The sequence below is a fragment of the Schistocerca piceifrons genome, chromosome X, assembly GCF_021461385.2.
Source record: "Schistocerca piceifrons isolate TAMUIC-IGC-003096 chromosome X, iqSchPice1.1, whole genome shotgun sequence".
NCBI classification, from domain to species: Eukaryota; Metazoa; Arthropoda; class Insecta; order Orthoptera; family Acrididae; genus Schistocerca; species Schistocerca piceifrons.
In genome coordinates, this window is record NC_060149.1 from 409,313,863 (window position 1) to 409,339,761 (window position 25,899).

General features: G+C 38.7%; 1 protein-coding gene across 6 annotated transcripts in view; it reads right to left on the bottom strand.

The window, feature by feature from the left end:
• LOC124721726 (phosphatidylinositol 4-phosphate 5-kinase type-1 alpha-like) overlaps positions 1–25,899 on the bottom strand; it is a 315,644-nt gene that overhangs the window by 266,031 nt on the left and 23,714 nt on the right. For all 6 annotated transcript variants that reach the window (XM_047246822.1, XM_047246821.1, XM_047246823.1 and 3 more), the window contains exons 3-6: positions 11,319–11,447; positions 8,526–8,774; positions 4,422–4,574; positions 4,114–4,278 (exon numbers count right to left, since the gene is read on the bottom strand). In XM_047246822.1, the coding sequence (XP_047102778.1) occupies positions 4,114–4,278; positions 4,422–4,574; positions 8,526–8,774; positions 11,319–11,447 (696 nt within the window). The remainder of the gene's footprint in view (positions 1–4,113; positions 4,279–4,421; positions 4,575–8,525; positions 8,775–11,318; positions 11,448–25,899) is intronic.

The window sequence follows — 25,899 nt, forward strand, 5'->3', positions numbered from 1 at the left end:
TCAAGTTCTTTCACATATTTAATGTAGAATCATACTGGTATCCTGTCAAGTCCAGTGACCTTCCCTCTGATGAATGATATTGGTTGCTTTTCTACCCCATGGACATTTATTTTGATATCAGCCATTTTGCTGTTTGTGTGATGATTTGAAAGAGGCACTAGAGTGCACTCTTCCTCTGTGAAACAGTTTTGTAAAAAGACGTTTTCTGTGACAGCCTTTATTGTCACAGTGTGTGTGGACAGATGGCTTCGATCCATTTACCAATTTAATATAAGACCAAAACTTCTTAGAATTTTTGATCATGTCACCACTGACAAAATTTTACTTTCAAATTCGACGAATGCTTTATACATTGCTCTCTTTACGCTAATTTTGGGCTTGTTTAACTTTTGTTTGTTTGTGAGGCTTTCAATATGTTTACATTTGCAATAAAACTCTCTTTGCTTTAATAGCAGTTTTCTAATATGCCTGTTGAACCACAGCAGGTCTTTTCCATCCCTCACAACTTTGCTTGGCGCAGACATGTCTAAAGGACATTGTACAATGCTCTTGAACTTAGTCCATTGGTACTCAATGTTGTTAGAGATGGAGATGAAATTTTCATGCTGACTGCTAACATGATCTGAAAACTGCCTCTTGTATGCTGTAATGGCTTGTAATCACCAATTTCCTTACTCTATGCCGAGTCGAAAACTTTGGATCTGTTTGTTACTAACAGATCTACCATGTTATATTCACAAGTTGGTTCTCTGACTAATTAAATGCTCAAGGTAATTTTGGATAAAACACTTAGGACAATTTCAGAAAATTCTCTGTCCCTACTACCTGTCCTAATCACTTGAGTCTCCCTATCTATAGCTGGTAAGTTAAAATCTCCACCTAAAACTATGGTATGACCATGAAATTTATGGGAAATATTCTCGAAGTTTTCCCTCAACTGTTCTGTCACAACTACTGCTGAGGCGGGGGACCTACAAAAAGCATCCGATGACCGTGTTTGATTCACCTTTAACACTTGTCTTCATCAAAATTATTTTGTATTCAGAATCTGTACTAATCTCACTAGATGACAACATATTTTTTACTGCTATAAACACATTTTCAATACCAGCATTCAACCTATCTTTGCAATACACAACCCACATCGAATTTACAGTTTCATTGCTATTTACTTCTGGTTTTAGCCAGATTTCTGTCCCTGGTAATATGTGAGCATTGTTACTGTTTATAATGGAGATTAATTCAGGGGTATTTCCATTGACGCTTCTGCAGTTAACTAATACTATATTAACATTTTCTTCCTCTGATCTGCTATGACAAACTACTCTGAACTCAGAAGGCACCTTATCGGGATTGGGGAAGGATTTCTCTACTCTAAAAAAAACCTGCAGGTGCACACTACACGTACTCTGTTACCCTAGTAGCCACTTCCTGCGTGTAGCGATTCCTGACCTATTAAGGGGAATCCCACAATTCTCCACCTGATAGCGGTGGTTGAGAGATTTACATCGGGCACTGTAGCAGAATTTGTCTGAGCCTCTGGTTTAGACCTTTCACTCTGTTCCAGACCAGAGGATCACAATTGGTTCCAGCAAAGATGTGGCACAATGATAGCTAAGCTTCCACCCAACAAGAGAGTCACAATTTGCAACTGGGTGCACCCAGTGTGCTCAATCACTGCCAGCAGAGCCTCCTCCACATCTTGGATGAGACCCTGTGGCAGGCAAACAGACTGGACACTAGCCTTCTTTACTGCTCTGCCCACTATTTTTTTGAGGAGCTCCATCACCCACTTAACATTGGAGCTCCCAATGACAAGCAATCCCACCCTCTGAGCTTTTACGGACCTCTCAGGAAGATTGGCCCCAGTGCCAACGGGCATGGCGTCCTGTGCTGGCTCAGATGTACTCTCAGCAGCAGGCAATACCTCAAACCTGTTTTGAATACCCATTTTGCCTTTTGCCCAGAGATTTGCAACCCTGCCACAGCTCGCCATAATGTGTCGACTGGACAGGATGAGCAAATCTGAAGATGCTGTAGTATCAGGGATCCCAGGCGATGCTACAGACTGAAGTGTCAAAGCATTCACCTCAGTTGCCCCAATGCCACCGCAGCCCAGAGCAACAGTCTGAAGCTTGTTGACCATGGCCAACACAGCTTCCACTCTCTATAATCTTCCTAACTTGAAGATTACTGCAGTACCCTGCTATCTGCAGAGTACACTGAATGTGATGTTAGCTGTAACATTCACCATCATTCACTTAACATAAAACAGAAGGGTCCTGGAAGTACATTTCCCAAAGTGCATCACTCAAGGCTCTGGTTTGCAATCAAATCTAAGTACACATTATAAGTTTCAACAATACATCATAATAGATGGCGATATTTTTTTCCCAAAGTATGACAATGGACTAGAACCATTTTCCTTTTCTGGATTATAATTTGTTTTCATATATCAAATAATTTTACAGTATTTAAGTAACTTGTACATCAAACATGAGCGTGTGGATTTATGTACAGTTTATTTGTGGAAAATTTTGATAGGAAGAACAACACACTACAATATTTATATCATGCTCTACAGTACTTTTTCAACTTTATTTGCTTTAACTGGTACTAAGCGTACACAAATCAGAGTCATTCATTGTTACTAGCCCCACAACAGTATATATCCTCATTAAATACTCAATTTTTCACGGGACTTGACTTCTGATCTCTCACAATTTATTTTTACGAAACAGTAGAAAGTTTGATTTTGATAAACAAACAACAAAATATTATTTTCAAGTGTGCACTAGTCTTCCCTCATTAAGTCTATGAGAATAACTTGATCCATCCAATCACAATCTGTAACTTCATAATGGCCAATAACTTATGTAACAACCTGCAATTTTAGAAATTCTATGACACCTTTTTCTTTGCCTTTAATGAGCTGTGTTCAAGGTTCCCACTCTTTTGAAATAAACCTGTAATGGTTAACAGGCTATTAATTTAATGGACTTTCAGGTCAGTTCCTCCCTCCCACAATTCCTAATTTATCGAAACATTTTGAAGTATTATTAGCATTAATTTTAAACAGCTTTCTACACTCTATCTTACAACATTAATAGAAAGTTCACTGTACTGCAGTAATCACTTGCTCATGTATCACTTACATGAAATGACATACCTAATGCCTCATGCCTCCTAACTGAAACTAGTTCAACTTTGTACTTCTTATAATCAAAAACACTCTACTACATTAATCACAAACATAAAGCAATGTGGTAGGCACTGCAGTGAGTAAGGAATAGACTGCTCAGTTTCACCAAGCAATTAAACTTAACGGACTGCAAACAACACACAAAGTTTTTCCAGCTAATTTATGCCTGTGTGTGACACTATTTCCTTCACTGTAAAGAACAAAATTGGAAGCGTCTCACACATAGAAAAATGTATTCTACAAAACAAGTACAGTCACATTGAGCTCAAGCAGGTGGTCAAAAATATGGCTCATTCCTTTATTATCATGCCTTAGTGTCCCACTGACAACATCCTTGGCACACGGATGGGATATGAGGATTCTGTTAGATAGCTCACCAGTTTACCAGACCTAGAAGCTACTCATTTCTCTTGTAGGACTATCTGGAAAGTGTCAAATGTTCCCAACAGGTGCATATATTTCAGGACAGTCTACTATGCTATTCAGGTAAAAGCCAGATTTACAGAAGGGTGTACCAATCTGTGATGGCACTTGGAGGTAATTTCACAATGGTTAATAGCAATCACTCCCAACATGTACCGCAAAATTTATGTTCAGAGAAACTGTATAATGTAACAGAATAATCTATTGTAGACTCACTTTCATTTCCAAACTTATTGTGTAGGTTTCGGATTCCTCCTACTTGTCATAAATAAGTAGTTCATGTTTGCAATTAATATTAAATTTTACACTTTACAAACCAACAGCTTCATAACGTCCCATTTGTCATCATCTGCATAGATATAGTCATAGAATATATGAAATGACATTTTCTTGGCATATGCAGAAATTACAGTACCATAAACTAAACAGGACTGTGTCAAAGATTTGACAACACAATACCACAGACATAATTTGTGGGTTATACTTACTTTTCTTTTGTACGTTGAGCCTTTTAAGTCATACTTTTGATGAAGTTTAATAGATGAAGGGAGCAGATTGTTCATAACTACTAGTCTGACATTTTTAGAATTACACTGATAACAATAAAGACCAAAAAATTTTGGTAATAGGGTCCGAGGATTCTGATTTAAGTTCTGGAACAGAAAATAAATGTAATATTAATACTTAAATCTGTCAAAGAAAACAAGAGAGATAAAACATTTAACTTATTAACATGTTAAACACATGAAACCTATAATACAGACTCCCAAGTAAAATATTCATTAGGTTTTACTACCATGTAGTAGCCAGGAAGTAATTTCTGAAGGAATTCGCCTTCTTTATGTTGCACAGTTTTAATTATAAATTCATCATCTTCAGTGAGATAGAAGATACTCCCACTTGCTCCTGGATTGGACAACTCCCGCAGAGGGGCACTGCACATTGATATCTGGAAGTAGTAAATACAAATCCAATAATGACAGGTATAACAGTAATCACAGTTCTATAAATCATAATCTGTGTGCCACTCTGTCAACAATAAAAATACAAACAGTGACAGGTTTTCTGTAAAATAAACATGAAGAACAATCACTTCATCTTTCTAATTGCCCCCCCCCAGCCCAACCCTTCTCTCTCTCTCTCTCGCTCTCTCTCTCTCTCTCTCTCTCTCTCTCTCTCTCTCTCTCTCTCTCTCTGTGTGTGTGTGTGTGTGTGTGTGTGTGTGTGTGTGTGTGTGTGTGTGTGTGTGCGCGCGCGTTAGAGAGAGAGAAACAAGACTGTCCAAGACTACTTCTCATTTAATGAATGGCTGGATTCGTAGCATCTGTCGTCGTATTGCTTTCCCTCACTCATCTTGCAACATGTAAATAGTACAATCAAGGCAACACAAATGTTTCAGCATCAGAATATTTTGCTTCTAGCAGAATATTTCTCTTCTAGCAAGATCTTGCCTTCAATTGCTTCAAGTACATCCCTCTTATTAACATACATTTTAGTTGTTTCACTCAATGCACATTTTCAACTAGTTTTGTTCACAAGTACCATAGCTTGGACTGCCAGGCCATTTTTCCTGATCTTCAGTCTTTTAATCCTGTAACTTAGAAATAACAAGGAAGTGTCAAACTCTTAACATCCAATCAACACTATAGTCATTAGAGACTTCAAGTGAATAGGGCCAGGGGAACGAATCTGCCATGCCTTCGTTGATGGAAACAGTCTACCATTTGCCTGAAGTGATGTATACATGATACGTCTAGAGCTTGATGACCACTCCAATAATAATTGACTCTCACTCCTCCAAATACAAGTTCACTGTCTTAAACATTGACTACATGAATCAGTTGATGTAATAGCCTGGAAAAAAATGTTGGAACCAACATGCTATCGTCAAACCACAAACAACGTCCCAGTACGAATCTGCTGCCATTCAGAGAAACAATTTCAGAGTTTCAGCTGCCAGTTACAGCTAGGATGTTACAATGCATCTGCATTCTCTTCCTAACTCCCCTGTGCTTGAGAAAGTACCACCACTGTTTTCATAAATCTCTGGCATAGTCAAAATAGCAAATAAAACTCTGAAGAGACTAAGTACAAAACCCGTTAAAATAGCATCCCATATCTCCAGTTTACACTATCATTTACCAATCCAATCAAAATATAAAATGATAACCATTGTCTCCATTTCAAATACTTATATAAACATAGCTGAATCTGGAAATCCAACTCAGGAAAAGTGTGGCTAGATGATAACATACAACAAAGCTAGACAAGCCAACCTTACTGAGGAAATTACTATCTTCTCCCCAACTAGTTAGTAAGTAGACCAGGCATTTCACAAAACTTGAAAATCTGTGACCTATCTGTCTCAAAACTGGTTTACACAATGGGAACATCAACTGGTAAAACTAACCGCTGCTCTCGTTTGAATACAAAACAAAACATCTATTTAGGATACAAAAATCTATTAAAATATGCCATATTGAATATGCATACCAAAAGCTTTGTCGCAGCCTCACCACTGATGCAGGAAGTTTTACGTCAGAAGGCTATGTCTGATTTGTATATGTGTGAAAAGACTGTTTGCCAACTTACTGGAAGGAAGTTCACCACAGGTCTTAGCATCATCACAAGCTGCATCAATTATGAAGGGACAGCAAGCACGCAGAAAGCATGTTGTGTCCCTGAATTTTCATATGTCCTGGTGCCCAGAAGAATGAAATCACCTTCCTCAGTCTTTATTACTAAAGGTAGGAGTCATGGATATTCTGGACTTTTTTGTCTGCAGTGTGAACACACTGTAAAATCTGAAAGGTGCTCTGGGAGACCAAACCAATCAGGGAAAGCATGGTATGAAATGCTAGTGATTTTAAACAGACAAGAAGTAGTATACCTAATGCACCATAATGAGCTATTATCAGAGAGAAAGTAGTGGCTCTGTGGCCTCAGTAAAGGATGGTTGTTGGGATGATCCTCTTGCACCTTTGGCCAGCATAATCCCATAATGATGGATGGTGTCAATGATGACTTATGAATGTCTCACTTGTCCATAAACCTCTGGCCAACATTCTAGTTAGTTTCATACAAAAGCATTATTACACTGGAGAAGAAGAATCCCACTTGTTCCCCATGACCTGTGGCTAAAGTATGGCAACATGTGAGGATCTTGCCATCACATTAGTTGAAGGTTTCACTGTCAGCTTGGAGTCAATAAAGAAGACCAGAAACATAGCTGAAACTTTAAGAATAGTGTCATTAATTTGTAGCCGATGAATATCTGAGTACATTGTGCTAAACAGTAAATGCTCCACATAACTTCCGTAATGTTGGGTTTTCCCCCACGAAAGCATAACAGATCATTTAATGTTCTTAATATACAAAAACAATTTATCAGATAGCATCAGCAACACTACAGCATGCTTTGCTGACAAGGCTGAAATCTACAGCACAGCATCAACATTAGACCATCCTTAATAAGGAAATACAGAAGACTTGGACAAAATTCCATTTTGTGTAACATATAGAACCTCTCTTAGTATGACAAATGCAAGATAATGTGCATAACAAAGACAAACAACTCGATTGTACCTGATTATAAGATTATTGGTGAACTTCTGGAACATGTCAGAACATTTAAATATATAGGGGTAATACTAAGATGCAATATGAAATGGGATGACCACACAAGACCAGTAGTAGCAAAGACAAATGGAAGATTTACATTAGCTGGAAAGGTTTTGGGAAAATGCAGTGGATTTGCAAAGGAAATCACTTACAAGACATTAGTGTGACCAGTTCTAGATTTTCATTCCCGTGTTTTGAGTCTTTATCAAACAGGCATGACAACAGACATAGAATGAACTCAGAGAAATGCTGTTAGAATCTTAACAGGTTGGTCTAGTACCGATACAAAAGTGTAACAGAAAAGACTAAAACTGAAATGGGAATCCTCGGAAGAAAGACAGTTTACTTCTTACAAAACCCTTTCTGGTAAATTTAGAAAACTGTATTCGAATACCACCGTGTGACCATTAAGCTGCCACCATTGTACACTTCACGTAGAGGTCATGTAAATAAGACATGGAAGATTAGGCTTGTCCAGAGGCATATACACTATCATTTTCCCCTCAATGCATGAATGGGATAGGACAGGACAAAGCTGGAAAAGTTGGGTCCACATATTTTGACTCTCATTAGATTAATATGTTAAGGACTATGAATAGTTATAATATGCTTAGATTATATTAAGAGATAGATTGAGACTTGAGATCAGCTTAGTATAGAATGAGATGGTGTCATTTACCATGATCCAAATATGCAACATGACTGTGGTACACTAGCTGTAGACTCCATACTGAATAAACTCACATATTGCACATCAACATGCAGTTTGGGAATCACTTTGCAAGATCGTAATCGTTATATCACTTTTCTGCGCACTTTCACTGTTAGTTTCAGACATTCTGTTGAATAAAATATAGAAGCTGTGCAGGGTCAAATTACACAATGAAATTAAATCACAAATGTTTTGTTACCAACTGCAACAGACAATGGTATGCAGCACACAATGTAGCAGAAAAATAAGGAAGAATAGAAGAAATGGGCAATCTCATTTTCTGATCCAATCATTCACTCTGTTATTCTAACCAAGCTCTTGTTTCCTTTTATCTTCATTTACTTTGGAAAAAAAAGACAGTTGCACTTTTGAAGTTAAAACCATGATGGAATTCACTGTACGGAAGCTGTTCTATTAAAAGACACCAGACTGAACAGTTATACCAACTGAGCAGAGCTAAGCTATCGGAAACACACAAGGCAATTAACACCAAATGCAGCACTGCAGTTGTTAATCTAAGAAAAACAGGGCAAAAGCAATATTACGTAGCTTTATCACTAAACTTACCAAAAAATCATCTGGTTGAATGCCAAATAAGTCTCGAAAATATCTAAATGCTATTGGTGCGTATGTACGAAATCTGAATTCAGAATAATGATGGGCAGGGGTGTGATTCGATCCCTCCGAAGGAAAATTTGTAGTTTCTACAGTCATAAAATCCTGCATTAGTAAGTCTCGTTCTGGTTTAGATGCCAAACCACCAACTGCGTGCTGAATTCCAAGTTGGATAGACCCCATGATCTGGGTTGTTTGTATCTAAAAAGTAGAACAGTTAGAAAATAAAAGTTATGCATACAAATGACTACAGATAATTGTCATAATAATCATGACAGATTCATTAAACATTAGTTACTGCAAAACATGTTGCTCTTTGCAAGAAATTTGGTCATAATGAATTATGAATGAATAAACAAATAAATAAATAAATAAATAAATAAATAAACAAATAAATAAAGTCTGGGACAGTCTGAAAATGCACTGATGACAATAAAACAAAGTTCAGCGATGATATAAACAGTTCAACTTAACAACTACATACCTAACTGCAAGCTATGTTCCTGATGTTGTTGACAAGAGTGATAAGATGTTGAAAGAGCCCTTCCATATTACTGGGAACATTTTGAGAAAGTGAAAGAAAAGCGAAATCACACCATTTAACGGGCACAACACAGCCATAAAAACTCCCATTTTACACTGCGTTGCACATTGATATGAACATTCCCAACATATCAATGCATACATATTACTGCTCCCCATGAATAACAGATCTGTGCCCTATTCAAGAGCACAGTTTTCATTTTTCTGAACAGTTCAATGCAGTCAGTTTTACAAGCTCTGCACAATGTAAACATCAGTAAACCATAACAAATATGGAAGAAACGAGGAAAAATGCTTGACAGCACTTATTCTATCTTTCTCCTTACTTCACAAAAACTACCTACACATGTGATGGAAGCCCTGTTACATTTTGATTTGCCATAGGTTATATTACACATGTCTCACAAACAGTGTATCAGAGTCTGTTGATAAAATGTTTGTTCTATTAATTATTATTATATTTAGCATACTATTAACAACAACAAAAACAGAAACAACAACAATCTAAATTATACAGTTCAGAAATTCAAGTATCTTTAAGACATTCAAACAACAGACTAAGTAAAGAAACTAATGCCATTAGAACCCGAAAGATTAAGACTGTGTGCCAAATGTCCAAGGACATCTATAATGAAGCATCAATCTCCATTAATGCCAAAATCAGGCATTATAACACTGTGATAAGTTTTCATGCCCTAAGAGCAGCAGAACACAGTTTTACTTGATGTGGGTGAAATAGAGAAAATACATGAAAAAAAAATAGTAAACAGAAAAATCATTCAAAAATTCTGGGGCTGAAAACAGATGAATATGGGAAATACAGTGTGACCCATAAGGAATGGTCAATATTCATGGATGTTACAGGAATGATAATTCAATGTAAAAAAGTCTAGTAAATATGGGCTCTAAAAGGTGTACCTCAAGAGCTGTGAGCACCTTTTCACTAGAAGATTTGTGTTTCACTATAAGGTGTTTTAAAGTCCATGTTCAGTAGACTTTTTTTGCTTCATATGATCATACTTGCCACATCCCTGAATACTGACCATTCCTCCTGGGACATCCTGTATGGACCTATACTAAGGAACAACAAGGAACTCTACAGAAAATTATTTTATGTTGAAAATGCACTCACTTACTACATTTGTGAAATACTGTCTAATGATGATCAGCACTATTTGTATGATTTTACTATTACAGAGATGAATTTTATTTTTCATTGGTGGCTTATAGCTACAATTTTAACACACCTCTGCAACATTATCTAACCAGTACAATTATTGATTCTTCTGAAGAAGACTACTACAGACATCGAAACCGAGGTTAGACCTTTCTTTCAATTTCTGCAACTGATTGGCTGTATTTCACTATACACTCATGGAGATTTCATTCTACAGCTGCTGCATCCAATCACATTGAAAATTTCAAAATATAATGCAGAATTAATATTTGTATTGTATTACAGTATTTACGGTGGGAATGAGTGCCACGGTGTTTAATATGAGAACAAAAAGAGATGAAAGTACGCATCTACACCAAAATTTATAAAAACAGTTACTTATCAAATATGCTGAAGGAAAAATGAAATGGGGGCAGGGCTTGACAATAATGAATTCTATATGGTGAAATCAATAAATATAATTTTAAAAGGATACACGTGAATAAATTAATTACATTTTTTGTTGTTAGACATGATTAAGTCTTGATCATAGGAAGGAGAAACATTAGTTTAAGCTGAGAGCATTGCACAGTCCATGACAAAATGTAAACATTTTACACTGATTTGTAATGCAAAAAGTTAATGTATTGGCAGAAACCAAAACAAAATAATTAATGCAGTTTTGGGAGACAAAAACATAGCTGCAATAATGGAAGGCGAGTATAAACAGTTAAGTCCCTATGGAATAAAACTAATGTACTAAAATACAGCAAAACAATGCCTGAAATTCAATAAACCAGAAACACAATACAGTGGACTAAAACTCTTTTCATATTCTCATACTTTTCAGCATTCCGCATTCTGAAATTCGCTTTTGTCTAACACTTGGCAGATATTAAATAAACTGTGGGCCACATTCAAGAAATCACATACTCAATTTTTCCTTACAATGGTACTCTGTTTATACATTTACTTGACATTTTCGTGGTTATGGTACACTTATTACAGAAACAACACTTACTTTTGGCTTAAATCACATAACTCACCTTTTTGTATGTAATTTCTCCACCAACACCAACACGCCTGTGTCCGATTTTTCTCTCTCTTTCTGATTTATGTCGGCTAATTCCAATGGAAGGTTTGGAACTGCTCGTACCGGCAGCCTCCGATGGGGGCTACAAGCCACAAGAAAAGATAATTAGTCAAGTGTTATAATACGTTTTGAAATGAGAAATAAATTAAAATGGTGTACAAGCTGACATCACATACACTTACAAACTTCAGCACTGTCCAATGAAAACAATTATTCACAACTGAGGAAGAGAAATAATCACCAAATGGTACCACTACTTTTTTTAAGACTGCACTCCTGTTCCAGTACACATTTGAAAAGCTATAAACTGATATGTGTAATGAACTCGGGATCTTAATAATAAAAATAGAGACCTGAAAAAAATCTGTAGCTACTAGTGATGATGGAGGTCGTAGCCGAAGTAGTAGTATACACAACAACAAGGGCGATGAATTAACTGCTTGTATTCATTAATAATGGATTTGCAAAATTTGGTGTAAATACTTCAGCCAACATTTACTGTAAAATGTCAAAGTGGTTAAGAAGTAAAAAAATCATGAAGAAAAGACAGTTGTTTCAATACAACAATGGTCTGCCCAAGTGCACATCAAAATTTCTATTCAAAAGTAAACACAAATGAACAAGTCACTTGAACACTTGGCATATATCATCATCAATACTTGTGAAGAATATAAATAGTATGCACACTTCTACACTTGCTACCTCTTTTGTATTTACATATTACTCCATTTGAACACACTACTGCACACAGCAGAGTTTGGCAATGGCAGGGTCAATGAACTACAACTTTTTAATGTTTTTACTGAGAAGTAATTGCTGAAGTTCACTGCAATCACATGCATAACTTTTCTAACATCTGTCTCAATGAGAATATCTTTCTCCAATCACCAATCCTTAACTAGATGGATAACATGCTGGTCTTCTGTGATCTTCTCTGGATGATTTGTTTCCTCATTTTATTAACAGAAATAAGAAATACTGAGCCCACTGACACACTATGTGCCCAAAAACCTCCTGATGTCTAGTGCTGTTTGTTTCAAAGATGTCACTGCTTTCATCTTCAAGGAAAGCTTTCTATCTATCTGACAGAATAAGGCCACACAGTAAAATGAGAAATTCAGGCCCTCACATAGGTATTTGTCCATCTTCATCACACTTTCTGTAAACTGGAAGATTAAGTAACTGGTGCACTGTACCTATGAAGGCTTGTAGTGTACAAATGTAGATGTAAATGGTCCATTGTGAAAGATGAAGGGTTCAAACAGATGCCTATGTATCAAATGTCAAGAATCTTTCTGTTTGACTTCTTTATCCATCTGATGTAATGAGTCATATTTCTGTTCTTATTTGGGGTTTTTCAGTCAGTCATCTCACTGCCAGCCACTTAAAACTGATGGTACCTAATCAGCTAGAAGTATTCCATTCAATAACCACAGCTCTATTTATGTGTTGATACTTCTTATCAACAGTCCTAATCATAATAACAATTATCCTCAGTTACTAACTAGTCTAACTGGGTTTCTCCAATTTCTTCAGCATGGCTGTTATCAGCATCTTTTTGTTATTTGAGTCTGTTAACCTATATACTTAAAGGCCCATTTCTATTTTATTCTGTGAACACAGCCTCTCACTATCAGAGCCTGTTGCTTTGGCACTTGTGTAAGGTTGTACATAGTCGCATCATCATATACACACAACAACAAAAGTTTTGCATCAACCCAGTTCCCAGAACTTCTGCAGATAGACGTTGACTGTGGATACTGCTTCACAGACAGTCCTTTTGACTGTTGTGAGATGTCACTAAACCTTCCCAAAGATGCACGCAGCAACATGCCAAATGGACCGCTCTGGATTGGCATCACGCACTCTTCACCGATGAGTGCCGCAAGTGACTTCAACCAGACAATCGTTGGAGATGTGTTTGGAGGAAACCCGGTCAGGCTGCACACCTTAGACACACCGTCCAGCGAGTGCAGCAAGGTGGAGGTTCCCTGCTGTTTTGGAGTGGCATTATCCGGGGCCGACGTATGCTGCTGGTGATCATCCATATCGGCAGCATATTGACGAGGCATTCGTATTCATGGATGACAATTCGTGCCCCCATTGTGCACATCTTGTGAATGGCTTTCTTCAGGATAATATCATTCGACTAGAGTGGCCAGCACGTTCTCCAGAAATTAACCCTATTGAACGTGCCTGGGATAGATTGAGAAGGGCTGTTTATGGACAACATGACCCACCAACCGCTCTGATAGATCTATGTCAAATTGCCGTTCAGAAGTGAGAGAATCTGGACCAACTGGATATTAGAGGTACCGATGTGTACAGCGATCTGGACCACCGCCTCTGAAGGTCTTGATGTATGGTGGTACAACATGCAATGTGTGGTTTTCATGAGCAATAAAAGGGCAGAAATGATGTTTATGTTGATCTCTATTCCAATTTTCTGTACAGGTTCCGTAACTCTCGGAACCGAGGTGATGCAAAACTTTTTTTTGCTGTGTGTAATTACACCACAACAGACTTTGGAAGTGATACAGTCTAACCTTGTCACTGTTTATAATTCTCAACAATTACTTTTGATCCATTTTTGGCACTGTCCTGCTGTTTTATCATATACGTCCACCAACAAACTGCAGTTCTTGTATTAAATTATAATTTCTCTTTTCACAATTTTTGTATTAACAGAGACAGGAGGAGGGATGCTGGGGGGGGGAGGGGGAGGGAGAGGGACAGGGAGAGGGGGAGGGAGAGGGAGAGGGAGAGGGAGAGGGAGAGGGAGAGGGAGAGGGAGAGGGAGAGGGGGAGGGGGAGGGGGAGGGGGAGGGGGAGGGGGAGGGGGAGGGGGAGGGGGAGGGGGAGGGGGAGGGGGAGGGGGAGGGGGAGGGGGAGGGGGAGGGGGAGGGGGAGGGGGAGGGGGAGGGGGAGGGGGAGGGGGAGGGGGAGGGAGAGGGAGAGGGAGAGGGAGAGGGGGAGGGGGAGGGAGAGGGAGAGGGAGAGGGAGAGGGAGAGGGAGAGGGAGAGGGAGAGGGAGAGGGAGAGGGAGAGGGAGAGGGAGAGGGAGAGGGAGAGGGAGAGGGAGAGGGAGAGGGAGAGGGAGAGGGAGAGGGAGAGGGAGAGGGAGAGGGAGAGGGGGAGGGGGAGGGAGAGGGAGAGGGAGAGGGAGAGGGAGAGGGAGAGGGGGAGGGGGAGGGGGAGGGGGAGGGGGAGGGGGAGGGGGAGGGGGAGGGGGAGGGGGAGGGGGAGGGGGAGGGAGAGGGGGAGGGGGAGGGGGAGGGGGAGGGAGAGAGGGGGAGGGAGAGAGGGGGAGAGAAGAGTGAGAGAGGGGGGGGTGACACACACACACACACACACACACACACACACACACACACACACACACACACACACACACATTCAGCTTATAGGTGGTTAATGCAGCAGTTTGGGCAAAAAGTGTTGATACTACAAGCAATATACAACTAGTATTGTAATTTCCTTAAATCATCAAGTGAAAATGAAGCCTGCAACACACAATGTGTGAAACAGCCAAGTTAAGTTTTAGGATGGAATGGAATGTGGTTTTTAGAGACAGTTAGCTTGTAATAAAATAAGGACATGATGGCAGACTTTCTGACATGGAGGACATTGGTACCAAAATACATTCTACATGATTCTTTTGTGGATGATTTAAGGATTACTAGCATAAGAAAGGAAAATGATGGCACACTACAAGCGGACACTGCATTTCCCCTTTAACAAAATATGCCCGTGGCAAGGAAAGCAAAAGATTAGCAATGAATCTAGAAACAGAGCGGGTATTTCCAGAAGGCACTTGCCACTTTACATCAACTACTCCTTCCACCCATTCCCAACTGGAAAAAAACAACTCTGCAAAGTATCTGTCTTCTCAGAATGTTCTAAATAATTGTGTAAATTTATTTGCTGTTGCAACAAAGATCTACTTGTTAAGTGAATGTAATACTATTTGGAGAACCATACGACCCACCTAGGGCTTTGAACTTTAGGGTCAGAGTTCACTGTAGTTCTATGGGAAAGGAGTGACTAAAGTTTGGAAGTTGAACAAGTTTAACCACTTGTTAGTGTTTCATCTTGCAGCCCCCTATTATCTCAGCACACTGCAACCCATAATGCTAAGGTTCAGTAACACCCACAGTTTCTAGTAAAAAACCAAGAGCCCAAGTCTCTGTAGAAGATGATACTCCACTGCTAAAGAGAAACGTACAGGATGTCCACAGTAGTCCGAGACTATTTTGCCATCCTACTCAAGCCAGTTTGAGGTGATCACTACCTGGAGGCATGCAGAGCCAAAAGGAAAGTTGAGGCTCCCCTCCTAATCCTCACAATTTAGTTTCTTTTACAGTCCTGACAGTCATGTAGACCTAAGTTAACTACATGGAGTCAGCTGGTATCACAAAATTCCTGTAATATTACTTGGCTCATACATCCTAATTCATCTATCACATTGTCATATTACACCATCTATTTCGATTTCTTCACTACTAATTCTTTACTTAATCAACTGTTTAAACAAAAGTATTTTGAGCAAGAAAACTGAATATCTAGATTATGAATTCCAGTCACATGGGTGCCCCATCTTAAAAGGAAGTTAGGAAATGAAATGTAAGAAAGGGAAACAACTGTTAATTACCATAACCTATGAAAAATGACAAGGTATGGAGACACACACACACATTCAGATTATAGACGGATAATGCAGCACAGTTAGGACAAGAAGTATTGATGCTATGAGCAGTATACAACTAGTATTGTAATTCCATTATATTTAACAGCTGGCAATGTATGTGGTGAATGAACACTGATTGTGTATTCAGACAACAGTGGGTCTACCAACTTATGTATTTGCAATACATTATATTTGTTGAAGTTGAACCTCAACTGTAGGTATCTGCACCAATCACAGGGCTAGCGCAGGTCTTTTTGCATTTGATAACAATTATGTAATGCCAAGGCTGCCCTACACACAAAGGTGTCATCAGTGAACTGCCCACTGAGTTTCCAATGGCAACTGCCATTTATATAGATAGTGTGAACAGTAACTGTCCTATAATATTCTCTTTGGGGTATGATTGAAGTTACTTTCTTGCCATTAACAATGATGTGGCAAGTTCTTTTTGTCAAAAAATCTTCATTCACAAAGCTGGTCCCCTATTCCACAAGCTTGTGCATGAAAATATGATAATGCAGGGAACACTTTCTGGAGGTCAAGAGACATGGCATCAGTGAGGGCTACCCTATGGCTCTCAGAGAACAACAGAACATGATGAAATTCACTAAACGGCTGTTTGTGGAATTCAAGTACATTTCTACAAGAGGATTTCAGTCTCCAGTAATATCACAGTACACAAGTATAAAACATGTCCTATAATTCTACAACAGATTATTGGTGATGTAGGTCTACAGCTGTGTGCATCTATGCAACGAGCATCTCAAAAAGATGGGACTGTGTCTTTCTCTGGTAAGTTTAACCACTTAACACTGCTGTGACTCATCATAAATTGCTGTTAAGCTGCATGTCCACTAGCAAGTAAACTTCCGCATGTCCCTTGCAGAAGCTATCTCTGCAAAGTTATTTGTTGTGGAAACACCCTCAGCAAGTTGACTTTCACAAGTTCTGTCTACTTGCAGAAGCAGCTCCTGCAAGTTAGTGGAAACGGTCTTGCATCCTCAAATTTGTCAGATGCTGAAAGTTTTTCTCAAATTTACAGAAGTTTTGCGTGTTCAATACCAGTACGACAATGTCATTGTGGAAGAGGAGATTGTTGCAGAGACAGATGAATCTAAAACGAATGTACCAATCGAATCCATGAACATATATATTTTGTCACCATCAGGCCAAGAAAATGAGAAAAAATTAACCAATTACTTTACTTTGTTTCACCAGAAGGGAAAGTAGCATGGCAGTAGAGGTGACTTTAAATTTTAGTTGACTTTTAACCTTAGCGCAAACATAAATGCCTGTGTGGGGTTGCTGGTCCCCCATCAGGCACCTCCTGAAGTGGTGGATTGGGGAACATCCTCCACATATGGAGGGTACCAGGGAAATAAAATACTTGGGGGGGGGGGGGGGGGGAGGGGACCAAAACCAGCAGGTATGAGGGCCAATGGCTTGGAAGAAAGGCAGAGGAGACTCCAACCATCAACTGCTGACTTGCAGTCAGTAGAGGGATCTACAAAGGCTAAGGATGTTCCCCTGAAAATGGAACCAGCTACCCAGCGAGCTGTAAGAGGCAACCCCTCAAATGGTTGGGCGGAAGATTAACAATCTTTCCCTGTAAAAATCACTTGTTGTGAATGCTAACAAAGGAATAAGCCAGACAGATAGTTTGATCATGACCCCAGCAAACAAATAAAGGATAGGAGATATGTACAAAGAAACATGGAACGTGCGGAGCCTATACCAAGCTGGAGCCTACGGCAGCTGCTTCAGTAACTAAACAATTACGGTATAAAACTATTGGCTCTCCAGGAAATTGGGTGGAAGGGAAAAGACATAATGGACTCAGGAAATTTCACAATTGCTTTAGTGGCGGGAGGACAAATACCTTTGGTACAGTTTTGTGGTTGCTAAAGGACTGAAACATGCTGTAATGCGCTTCGAACCAATCGATGAACAGATGTCCATATTAAGATTAAGGGGAAAATTTTTCAACATAATTATAAATGTACATGCACCCACAGAGGAGGTAGTTGAACAACAGAAGGATGAGTTTTGTAGCAAAGTAGAGCAGTTGTATGATCAGGCTCCTAAACATGATGTTAAGATCTTAATAGGAGACTTGAATGCAAAAATAGGAAAAGAAGAGGCTTATCAGCCAATTATAGGAAGAAATAGCCTCAATGAAATATCAAATGACAATGGAATTAGGGTTGTGGATTTTACTATAAGTAAAAACATGACTTTCAGCAGTACATGGTCTCCACACACCAATATACACAAAGAAACATAGATGTCACCAGATGGACAAACTAGAAATCTGATAGACCATATATTGAATGACAGGAGGCACGGATCAGACATAATGGATGTTAGGAGCCAATGTGGAGATGACTGCAATTCAGACCATCATCTAGTGAGAATTAAGTACAGGCAAAGGATCTCACTAAACAGAAAGGCCACAAACAGGAAAGTTTTGACATTAAGAAACTAAAGTCAGAAGAAATACGGAGAGCATATCATGCAAAAATAGAAGAGGGGATTAAGAATGATACTGACGCATCAAATGAACATACAGAAATAATGTGGAAACAATGTAAGACTGCATTTCTCCAGGCAGGTTTTGGGACATGTACAGGCTCAAATGAAGGTAGAGTGGTTTGATGAAGGATGTATGAGAAGAATTGAGGAGCGTAACACAGCACGAATGTAATTATTTCAGAGAAGAACTAGAGCAAATCTGAATGAACATAATGAGAAGTGCCGCGTAGCTAAGAGGGTTTGCAGAAAGAAGAAAAGAGCACTAGAAAAGAAAAAATGGAAGAAATTGAACAGCTGGGAGAAGAAAAGCAAGTACATGAAATGTATCAAAAGATTAAAGAAGGAAGGGCTGGGTTTCAAGTCAGAACATATACATGTAGAAACAAAGAAGGGGATTTGATAGGGGAGAGTAATAAAATACTTGACAGATGGTCAGAATACTTCCTACAGTTACTGAACCCAGAAGAAGAAGGATTAGAACTGGTGGAAATAAGTTGTTATGGACCAGAGTTCTTAACACCAGAACCCACACTGGAGGAAGACATACAAGCCATTAAGACCTTAAAAAATAATAGGGCACCTGGAGAAGATCAGATCCAGACAGAACTTCTCAAATATGGTGGGGAAGCATTGTGGAAAGCAATACATACAGTAATACTGAACATCTGGCAGGAGGAGAGCATGCCAATGAAGTGAAAAATGGCTATTATGTGCCCCATACATAAAAAAGGAGATTAAAAACTGCCAGAATTACCGAGGAATATCCCTGCTAAATACTACATATAAAGTGTTCTCCAAGATCCTAATTAGGAGGCTTACTACCTATGTGGAAGAGAGAATTGGAGACTATCAGAGTGGCTTTAGAAGAAATAGGTCAACAACTGACCAAATATTCACAATATGCACACTACTTGAAAAATGTTATGAACATCAAATAAAGATAAATCAGGCCCATGACAGTATCTCAAAAGTGACATTGCAGAATGCGATGGAAGAGGCAGGAATACCTAAGAAGCTCGTTAAACTTACTACAATGACCAGTGAAACTGACTGTAAAGTAAAAATATAGGGCGAAATCTCCAGAGAAGTGGAAGTGAAGAAGGGACTGAGACAGGGTGACAATATCTCCTCACTGTTACTCAACCTCTGCCTAGAAAAAGTCATAAGTCAGATAGAGATAAACAGAGGAGGAACCATTTTTAATCATTCACTGCAGTACCTGGCCTACGCTAATGATGTGGTATCATTCACACGAAACAACGCTGTGCTGGCTGATGCCTATCAACAACTAGAGAGACGTGCAAGGGAACTGGGCCTGGTAGTCAATGTCGAAAAGACCAAATACATGGCAATGACCAACCAGCGAAACCTACCAAATCTCAGAATAGCCAACAAGGAGTTTGAAAGGGTGAGAGACTTCAAGTACCTCGGATCGACTATCACAGACACAAATAACATCAGCAGTGAGGTGAAAGCTAGAATAGCAGCAGGCAACAGATGCTACTTTGCCACACTACCCACTTCTATCACGAAAATCTAAAATCCTCATTTACAAAACAATTATGAGACCAGTTGTTATGTAAGGTGCCCAGACATGGATCATGACTGCAAATGAGGAAAGGATCCTTAACATTTGGGAGAGAAAGGTTCTGCATAAAATATATGTCCCAATATACAATCAAGAAGATTGGTGCATCTGTACAAATGCAGAATTAGAACAACTTTTCGAAGAACCTGACACAGTCACTACCATTAAAATAAGAAGACTGCGATGGGCAGGACACGTGGTCAGACTGGAGGAAGACAGGACATGTAAGAAGATTTTTGATGGTAAGGCTGGAGGCAGACGATAGAAGGGACGTCCCAGAGAGAGATGGGTGGATGGAATTGAAGAGAACATGAAAAAGCTGGGTACCAGAGGATGGAGAAGGAAAGCCATGGACCAGATAGAATGGCAGGATATTGTGACGCAGGCCAAGGCCCTCCAAGGGCTGTAGAGCCAAGCCGAGCAGTAGTAGTAGTAGTAGTAGTAGTAGTAGTAGTAGTAAACATAAATGCATTATGTTTGTAACAAATAATGTTTGCAGAAATTGAAGAGTAATTAAAATACAATCTCTTAGTGATGTAGCTTACAGCATTTTTGTATCCTGTTTTTGAATGCATTACCTTTGTAATAAAAGTAATAAATACCATTTACAAAAGTTGAAGAATAATTTAAAGATGATTTCTTGGTGATACAGCTTGTAGTATTTTTGTGTCCCGGTTCGGAACATTTCATTGTTCAATACACAAGAGATTTTTGAAAACTGCATATGACATTCTCATGAAGTTTTTAATCTGAGAGAAATCCTCTGATTTTAATTCATTCAATAGTGATTCTTGATAAATATCTACACCTCTGTATCCATTTCTTCACCCAAACATTTCTTTTTCCTTAGCTTTTTGATTTTTGTCACAAATTTTCTTCAGCAGCAACAACAAATCATCTTGCCCAAGTGACTTCCATAAGTAAACTTGTGCAAGTTTTCATTCTAGTATGAACACCACAGCAAGTGCTTGGAGAAGTTACTTGCTGAAGGACATGTACCTTTACAATGGCGACAAATTCTTTCACAGAATGTATATAGTACTGTACAGGTATCTCATCAGGTCTACCACCTTTTCTCTGCAGATGAATTTTAGTTGATTTCTTACATCACTGTCTCAATATTTATTATTCTCACATAGGAGCAGCAACTGAAAGAAGGAACTATAGCATGATTTTGCTCTGTGAAACAATTTTGTAAGAGTGAATTCAGTATTTCAGTTTCAGTACCAGTGCATCACAGACAGTGTGCATAGATGAGTGTCACCCATTTAGTGAATTTACACAAGAAAAAATTACTTAAATTTTTTCCAGATTGGCAGATAGAATCATACTTTTGAATACACTGAACACCTATCTCTATGCTTTCTTTGTGCTCATTTTGGTTTCATTCAGATTTTGTTTGTGAAATGTGTTTTGGCTTTGTTTACATCTACAATGAAGTTGTATCTCTGTTTTTCCTGGCTGCTTAACCACAGCTGACTTTCCCCATTCTTCACAACCTTGATCAGCATGTTTCTGCCTAAGATGCTGGTGAATACTCTTAAATTTTATATAAAGATACCACACATTTTCAGTCCCAATGATGAATGTTTGAGGTTACCTGCTCAGGTAATCTACAAGGTAATCTTTCGAGTTGACATGGGTCATTATTTATCACCTACACAGTGCCATAGACAACACAGACTTGCATGGTGTAGATCCAGAGTCAACTGGGACACTAAGTGGCATTCTGTAGTGTTCAGCAATGAGTCTCACTTCTATCTGTGGTAGTCAAATTGACACTAGGGTGGGCACAGATGATCTGATGAAATGTGACAGGAAGCAGTGATTCTTGATACCCACACCTCTCAAACTCCTAAAATTATCGTGTGGGGAGCTGATGGATATAACAACAGAACTGATGTAGTAATTGTTGAATGTTCACAAGTTTGTACAAAGAATGGTACCACTTTTTGTTATATCCCTTAAGATAAAATAACCAAATGCCATATTCCAGCAGTTAATTCAACAAACAACTTGAGGAATGGCCTGCCCAATCCCCTGACTTGTCATCCACAGAGAATGTCTGGGGTGCAATGGGATTTGTGCTTGTGGGGATCACATTTCATACTGATGTTGATGACAGACATCAGTTACAAACTGAATCAAAGTTTGATCATTTAACAGTAATTATTTGATGAATATCTCCACACGTTTGACAAATATCAGAGTGATGCTTCATGGTATACCTTTTAAATTTCCACCACTTTATTTTCCTGAGAGACTCAATTACTCATCTAACATAGAGTTTCAGTTACGATCCAGTTAAAAATGTACGACTTTTCAATCATTTTCTTGAAAGAAAAATACCTGACTACACTAAATTTTTTTCTTTGCCTGGCAGCTGGGGGTGGGGGTGGGGGGTGCATGGCCCTCTTTGTCCAAATGTACTGCCTAACAATGGGCAGCATCTCATGTATGGACTTTATTTGTAAGAGGATGGTGCCATGCAATGAGTACCAACATGAGTCTTCCATCCAGGAATTTGTGACCCCACCACTGTCTGTCATACATCCTCAGGTGAGAACAAACTGGCAAAGGTATATTATAAGGGGCAGCAACATGCAATGCTGGAGCCACTATTGGTACCACAACCATTGCCTCATGTGCTTCACTACTGCCATGATCCAAGGCAGCAGCCTAAGGCTTGTAGACTGTGTCTAAAGTCACTTCTAGCTGTTATCAGACAGCAACCAAACTGCCCTTCATTCTGCACAAAAGTACAGTTCCATTCAGTTTTCACTACATACAACAACTGCTTGTTTCAGCTGGAAGATCACAGCTTCCAGCATGTAACTCTAGTAAACATTCTTGCAACATCATCAAGACAAGACTGTATGTATTTTGTAAATGTGCTGTGGACATGAAACTGCTCTCAAAGAGATTTTATTTTCTGATTTATCAGTCTATCAGGCACCACTATACATCTTCCAGACTACACTACGTTCCTTCAGTGGCCATTAAAACAGGAGTAAAAAAAAGATACTGAAAAGCCAAATTGCAATACTGAATTTAATTTTTTGTCAATATAAACTTGGGTCATGAACATCATTTTCTTGAACATTTCCAGACAGAGATTCCTGTGTAAGTATTATTGACCTTTAATAAAAACTACATATATTACATGTGGAGTTTGTGCAGACTTACATTTCTCATAAGCTGCTTACTATTTCCGATTACTATTTCTGATAGTACTGGGCAACCAGGTAGTTAGGACTTAAAATGATGTTATAGCATGGGCATACAAGGTGGTCTTCTCTGTGTAATTCCTAGTATTTCAGATGTGGAAAAGGTATTGGCAGTCAAGAGGTGAAGTGAACACTGGGGCAACAGTAAGAAATAATGTGAATATCACAGTCCATGATACAGAAACTTTGTAGTTTGGTGGCTTCATTGACAGACTGATAAAAAACTAAATGGCAGCAGGATTTTTGTTTGTGTTAATTTGTTTAATCTGTCCAAAACACAAAATTAACAGAACTAACACTTCACAGTTCCATACAGGATTTTGTCAGCTCACTTTACTGCTTAACATTCCATACAAAGGCATTCCCCTTCAATGTTCATCTGCATTCTGTGAGGGAAGAAATCTAAGTTGAGTAATAAATCTCTCATTTTCGGCTATCTCCCCCAGGCAGCTAGTGCCCAGTTTTGAAGATCATCACTGGCTCTTGTCGTGGAGTCTATTTTGCTCCGCTCATTCATTTTCAACGAGGTGGAGGTCTGGTGCAGGAGGAGGCCAGTCAAGTAGACAAATCTCATTCTGTTCTGCAAACCACACCTACACCATACTTTATGTCCATATTGGAGACTGACGTTAATGGAAACAAACCAATTCTTCAGAATATAGTTGTCACACTGATAGGTTTGTAACATTACCCAAAATGCGAGTAAAATGGGTTACATCCAGTCAGCCATCTATCCAATGAAGTCACCCAATTCCATCGGAACACCAAGCCCCAAACTGCCACAGACACACGACCACTGCAGGATAAGCCACGGATATATTTGTAGCCAAAACAGACAACAAGCCGCTTATATAATCATAATGTTCCACCATTTACTGTACAAAATACTAATTCATATAAAAATGTTACATTCCTTCAGTTGAGATAGACATATTCCACGGCAAATGCCAATTAGCGGAGTTGATCATCATGGGGATTCCTTTTGATGGCTATGTGTTTGTTTTATAATCCAACCTCCTGATGCCAGCATCAAACCATATCAAACAATTCAGGAAACACAATAATATGTTTCAGCTGCTCTACATTTTATTACAATATTCACTGTAATGTGTTTATGAGATCATTATCCTGAACTGGAGTTGCTACATGATAACATTCAGTTTCCACATGCTTGCTGGATTCTTAGTATCATTTCATCAATCATTGTGCAGTCCATTAAGAAACTCCATATCATTCCCAAGCATCAAATTCCCTTTCTCTAAAAGAGCAATGATGATGTCATGGATAGCTTGCCAACAATAAGGAATGGATCGTGAATAAAGTGATTGGAATAAAAGCAAGTTGTTTCTGGTATCTGACCTTCAATTATGTGTTGTCATTGGTTACTAAAAAACGAATGGTGTGATAACTTGCTGAGTTAGCGTGTCAGTCAATGCAACAGAATCCCATCATCACATCAGGGGATAATTTCTAACATGATAAATGACTCTAGAATGACATTCCCCTTTGGGTGCAGTATTCCCACATGGAAGTTAAACACTTTAGTTTATCTAAACTTGTCCATAGAGGGTTTGAGTTGCTAGATCTTAGTTTTTGGAAAAATCTAGGGCAACAATCACCATTCAGTGCTTTAAACTTTCAACTAAAGAGTTGGTGCAGTGACTGCTCAGCAATCAGGATGTCGTGGGTTCAAATCACCGTGCACACTTTCTTACCACATTGAAATTTGAAAGTATTTAACAAAAACTGAAATTTAACTTTACTTTATGAAGTAATTACAGTTCACAAAGAGATTAACAGAACAACAATACAAAAGATATGTGTTACAATTATCTGTATTTTCAATAAATGAGGCCTAGTGACCTTAACCCTTTTATTTGAGTTACTTTTGAGTGGACCACAATCAGTGTGTCAAGGTACACAGAAATCTGAGGGTCACTGGGTGTAGTCTCTCCTTGACAGAATTCAGTAATAAACTATAATCATAAGAAAACTCCAGTGCTCATTCTCCTGTTGCTGTGCAGATATAATTATTTTTGCTAAAGTCACAGCCATCATATGTGTGTGGGCTAACAGTAAATGTTGCAGCCAGTTTTATTATAATTGCAACCACAAGTAACATTCATATATTTATAGTCTAAAATTTGTACATCTACTGAGGAAAATTAACTGCACATAATTGGAACAAAGGGATATTTTCCATACGGTACTTGCCTCTTATGGCAACTGGAGACGGGGAGGGGGTATTATTGTAACTTGACATGAAATCAAACATCTGCTTCTATACATAGAAAGTTTAGTTAATAACAGCACTTTTTTTCACAGTAGAGCTTTTTATCTTCTTGGAACAGGTTCAGAATACAGATATGATTATTTTTGCATAGTATTTAAACTAATAATTCCTCTTCCACATGTTCTCAATGTAATCTGGAAAAAAGGCACACTGCATTTCGTTTGTATCAGTGCTGCACTGGACTGAACGGTTGTTATTTTCCACCGC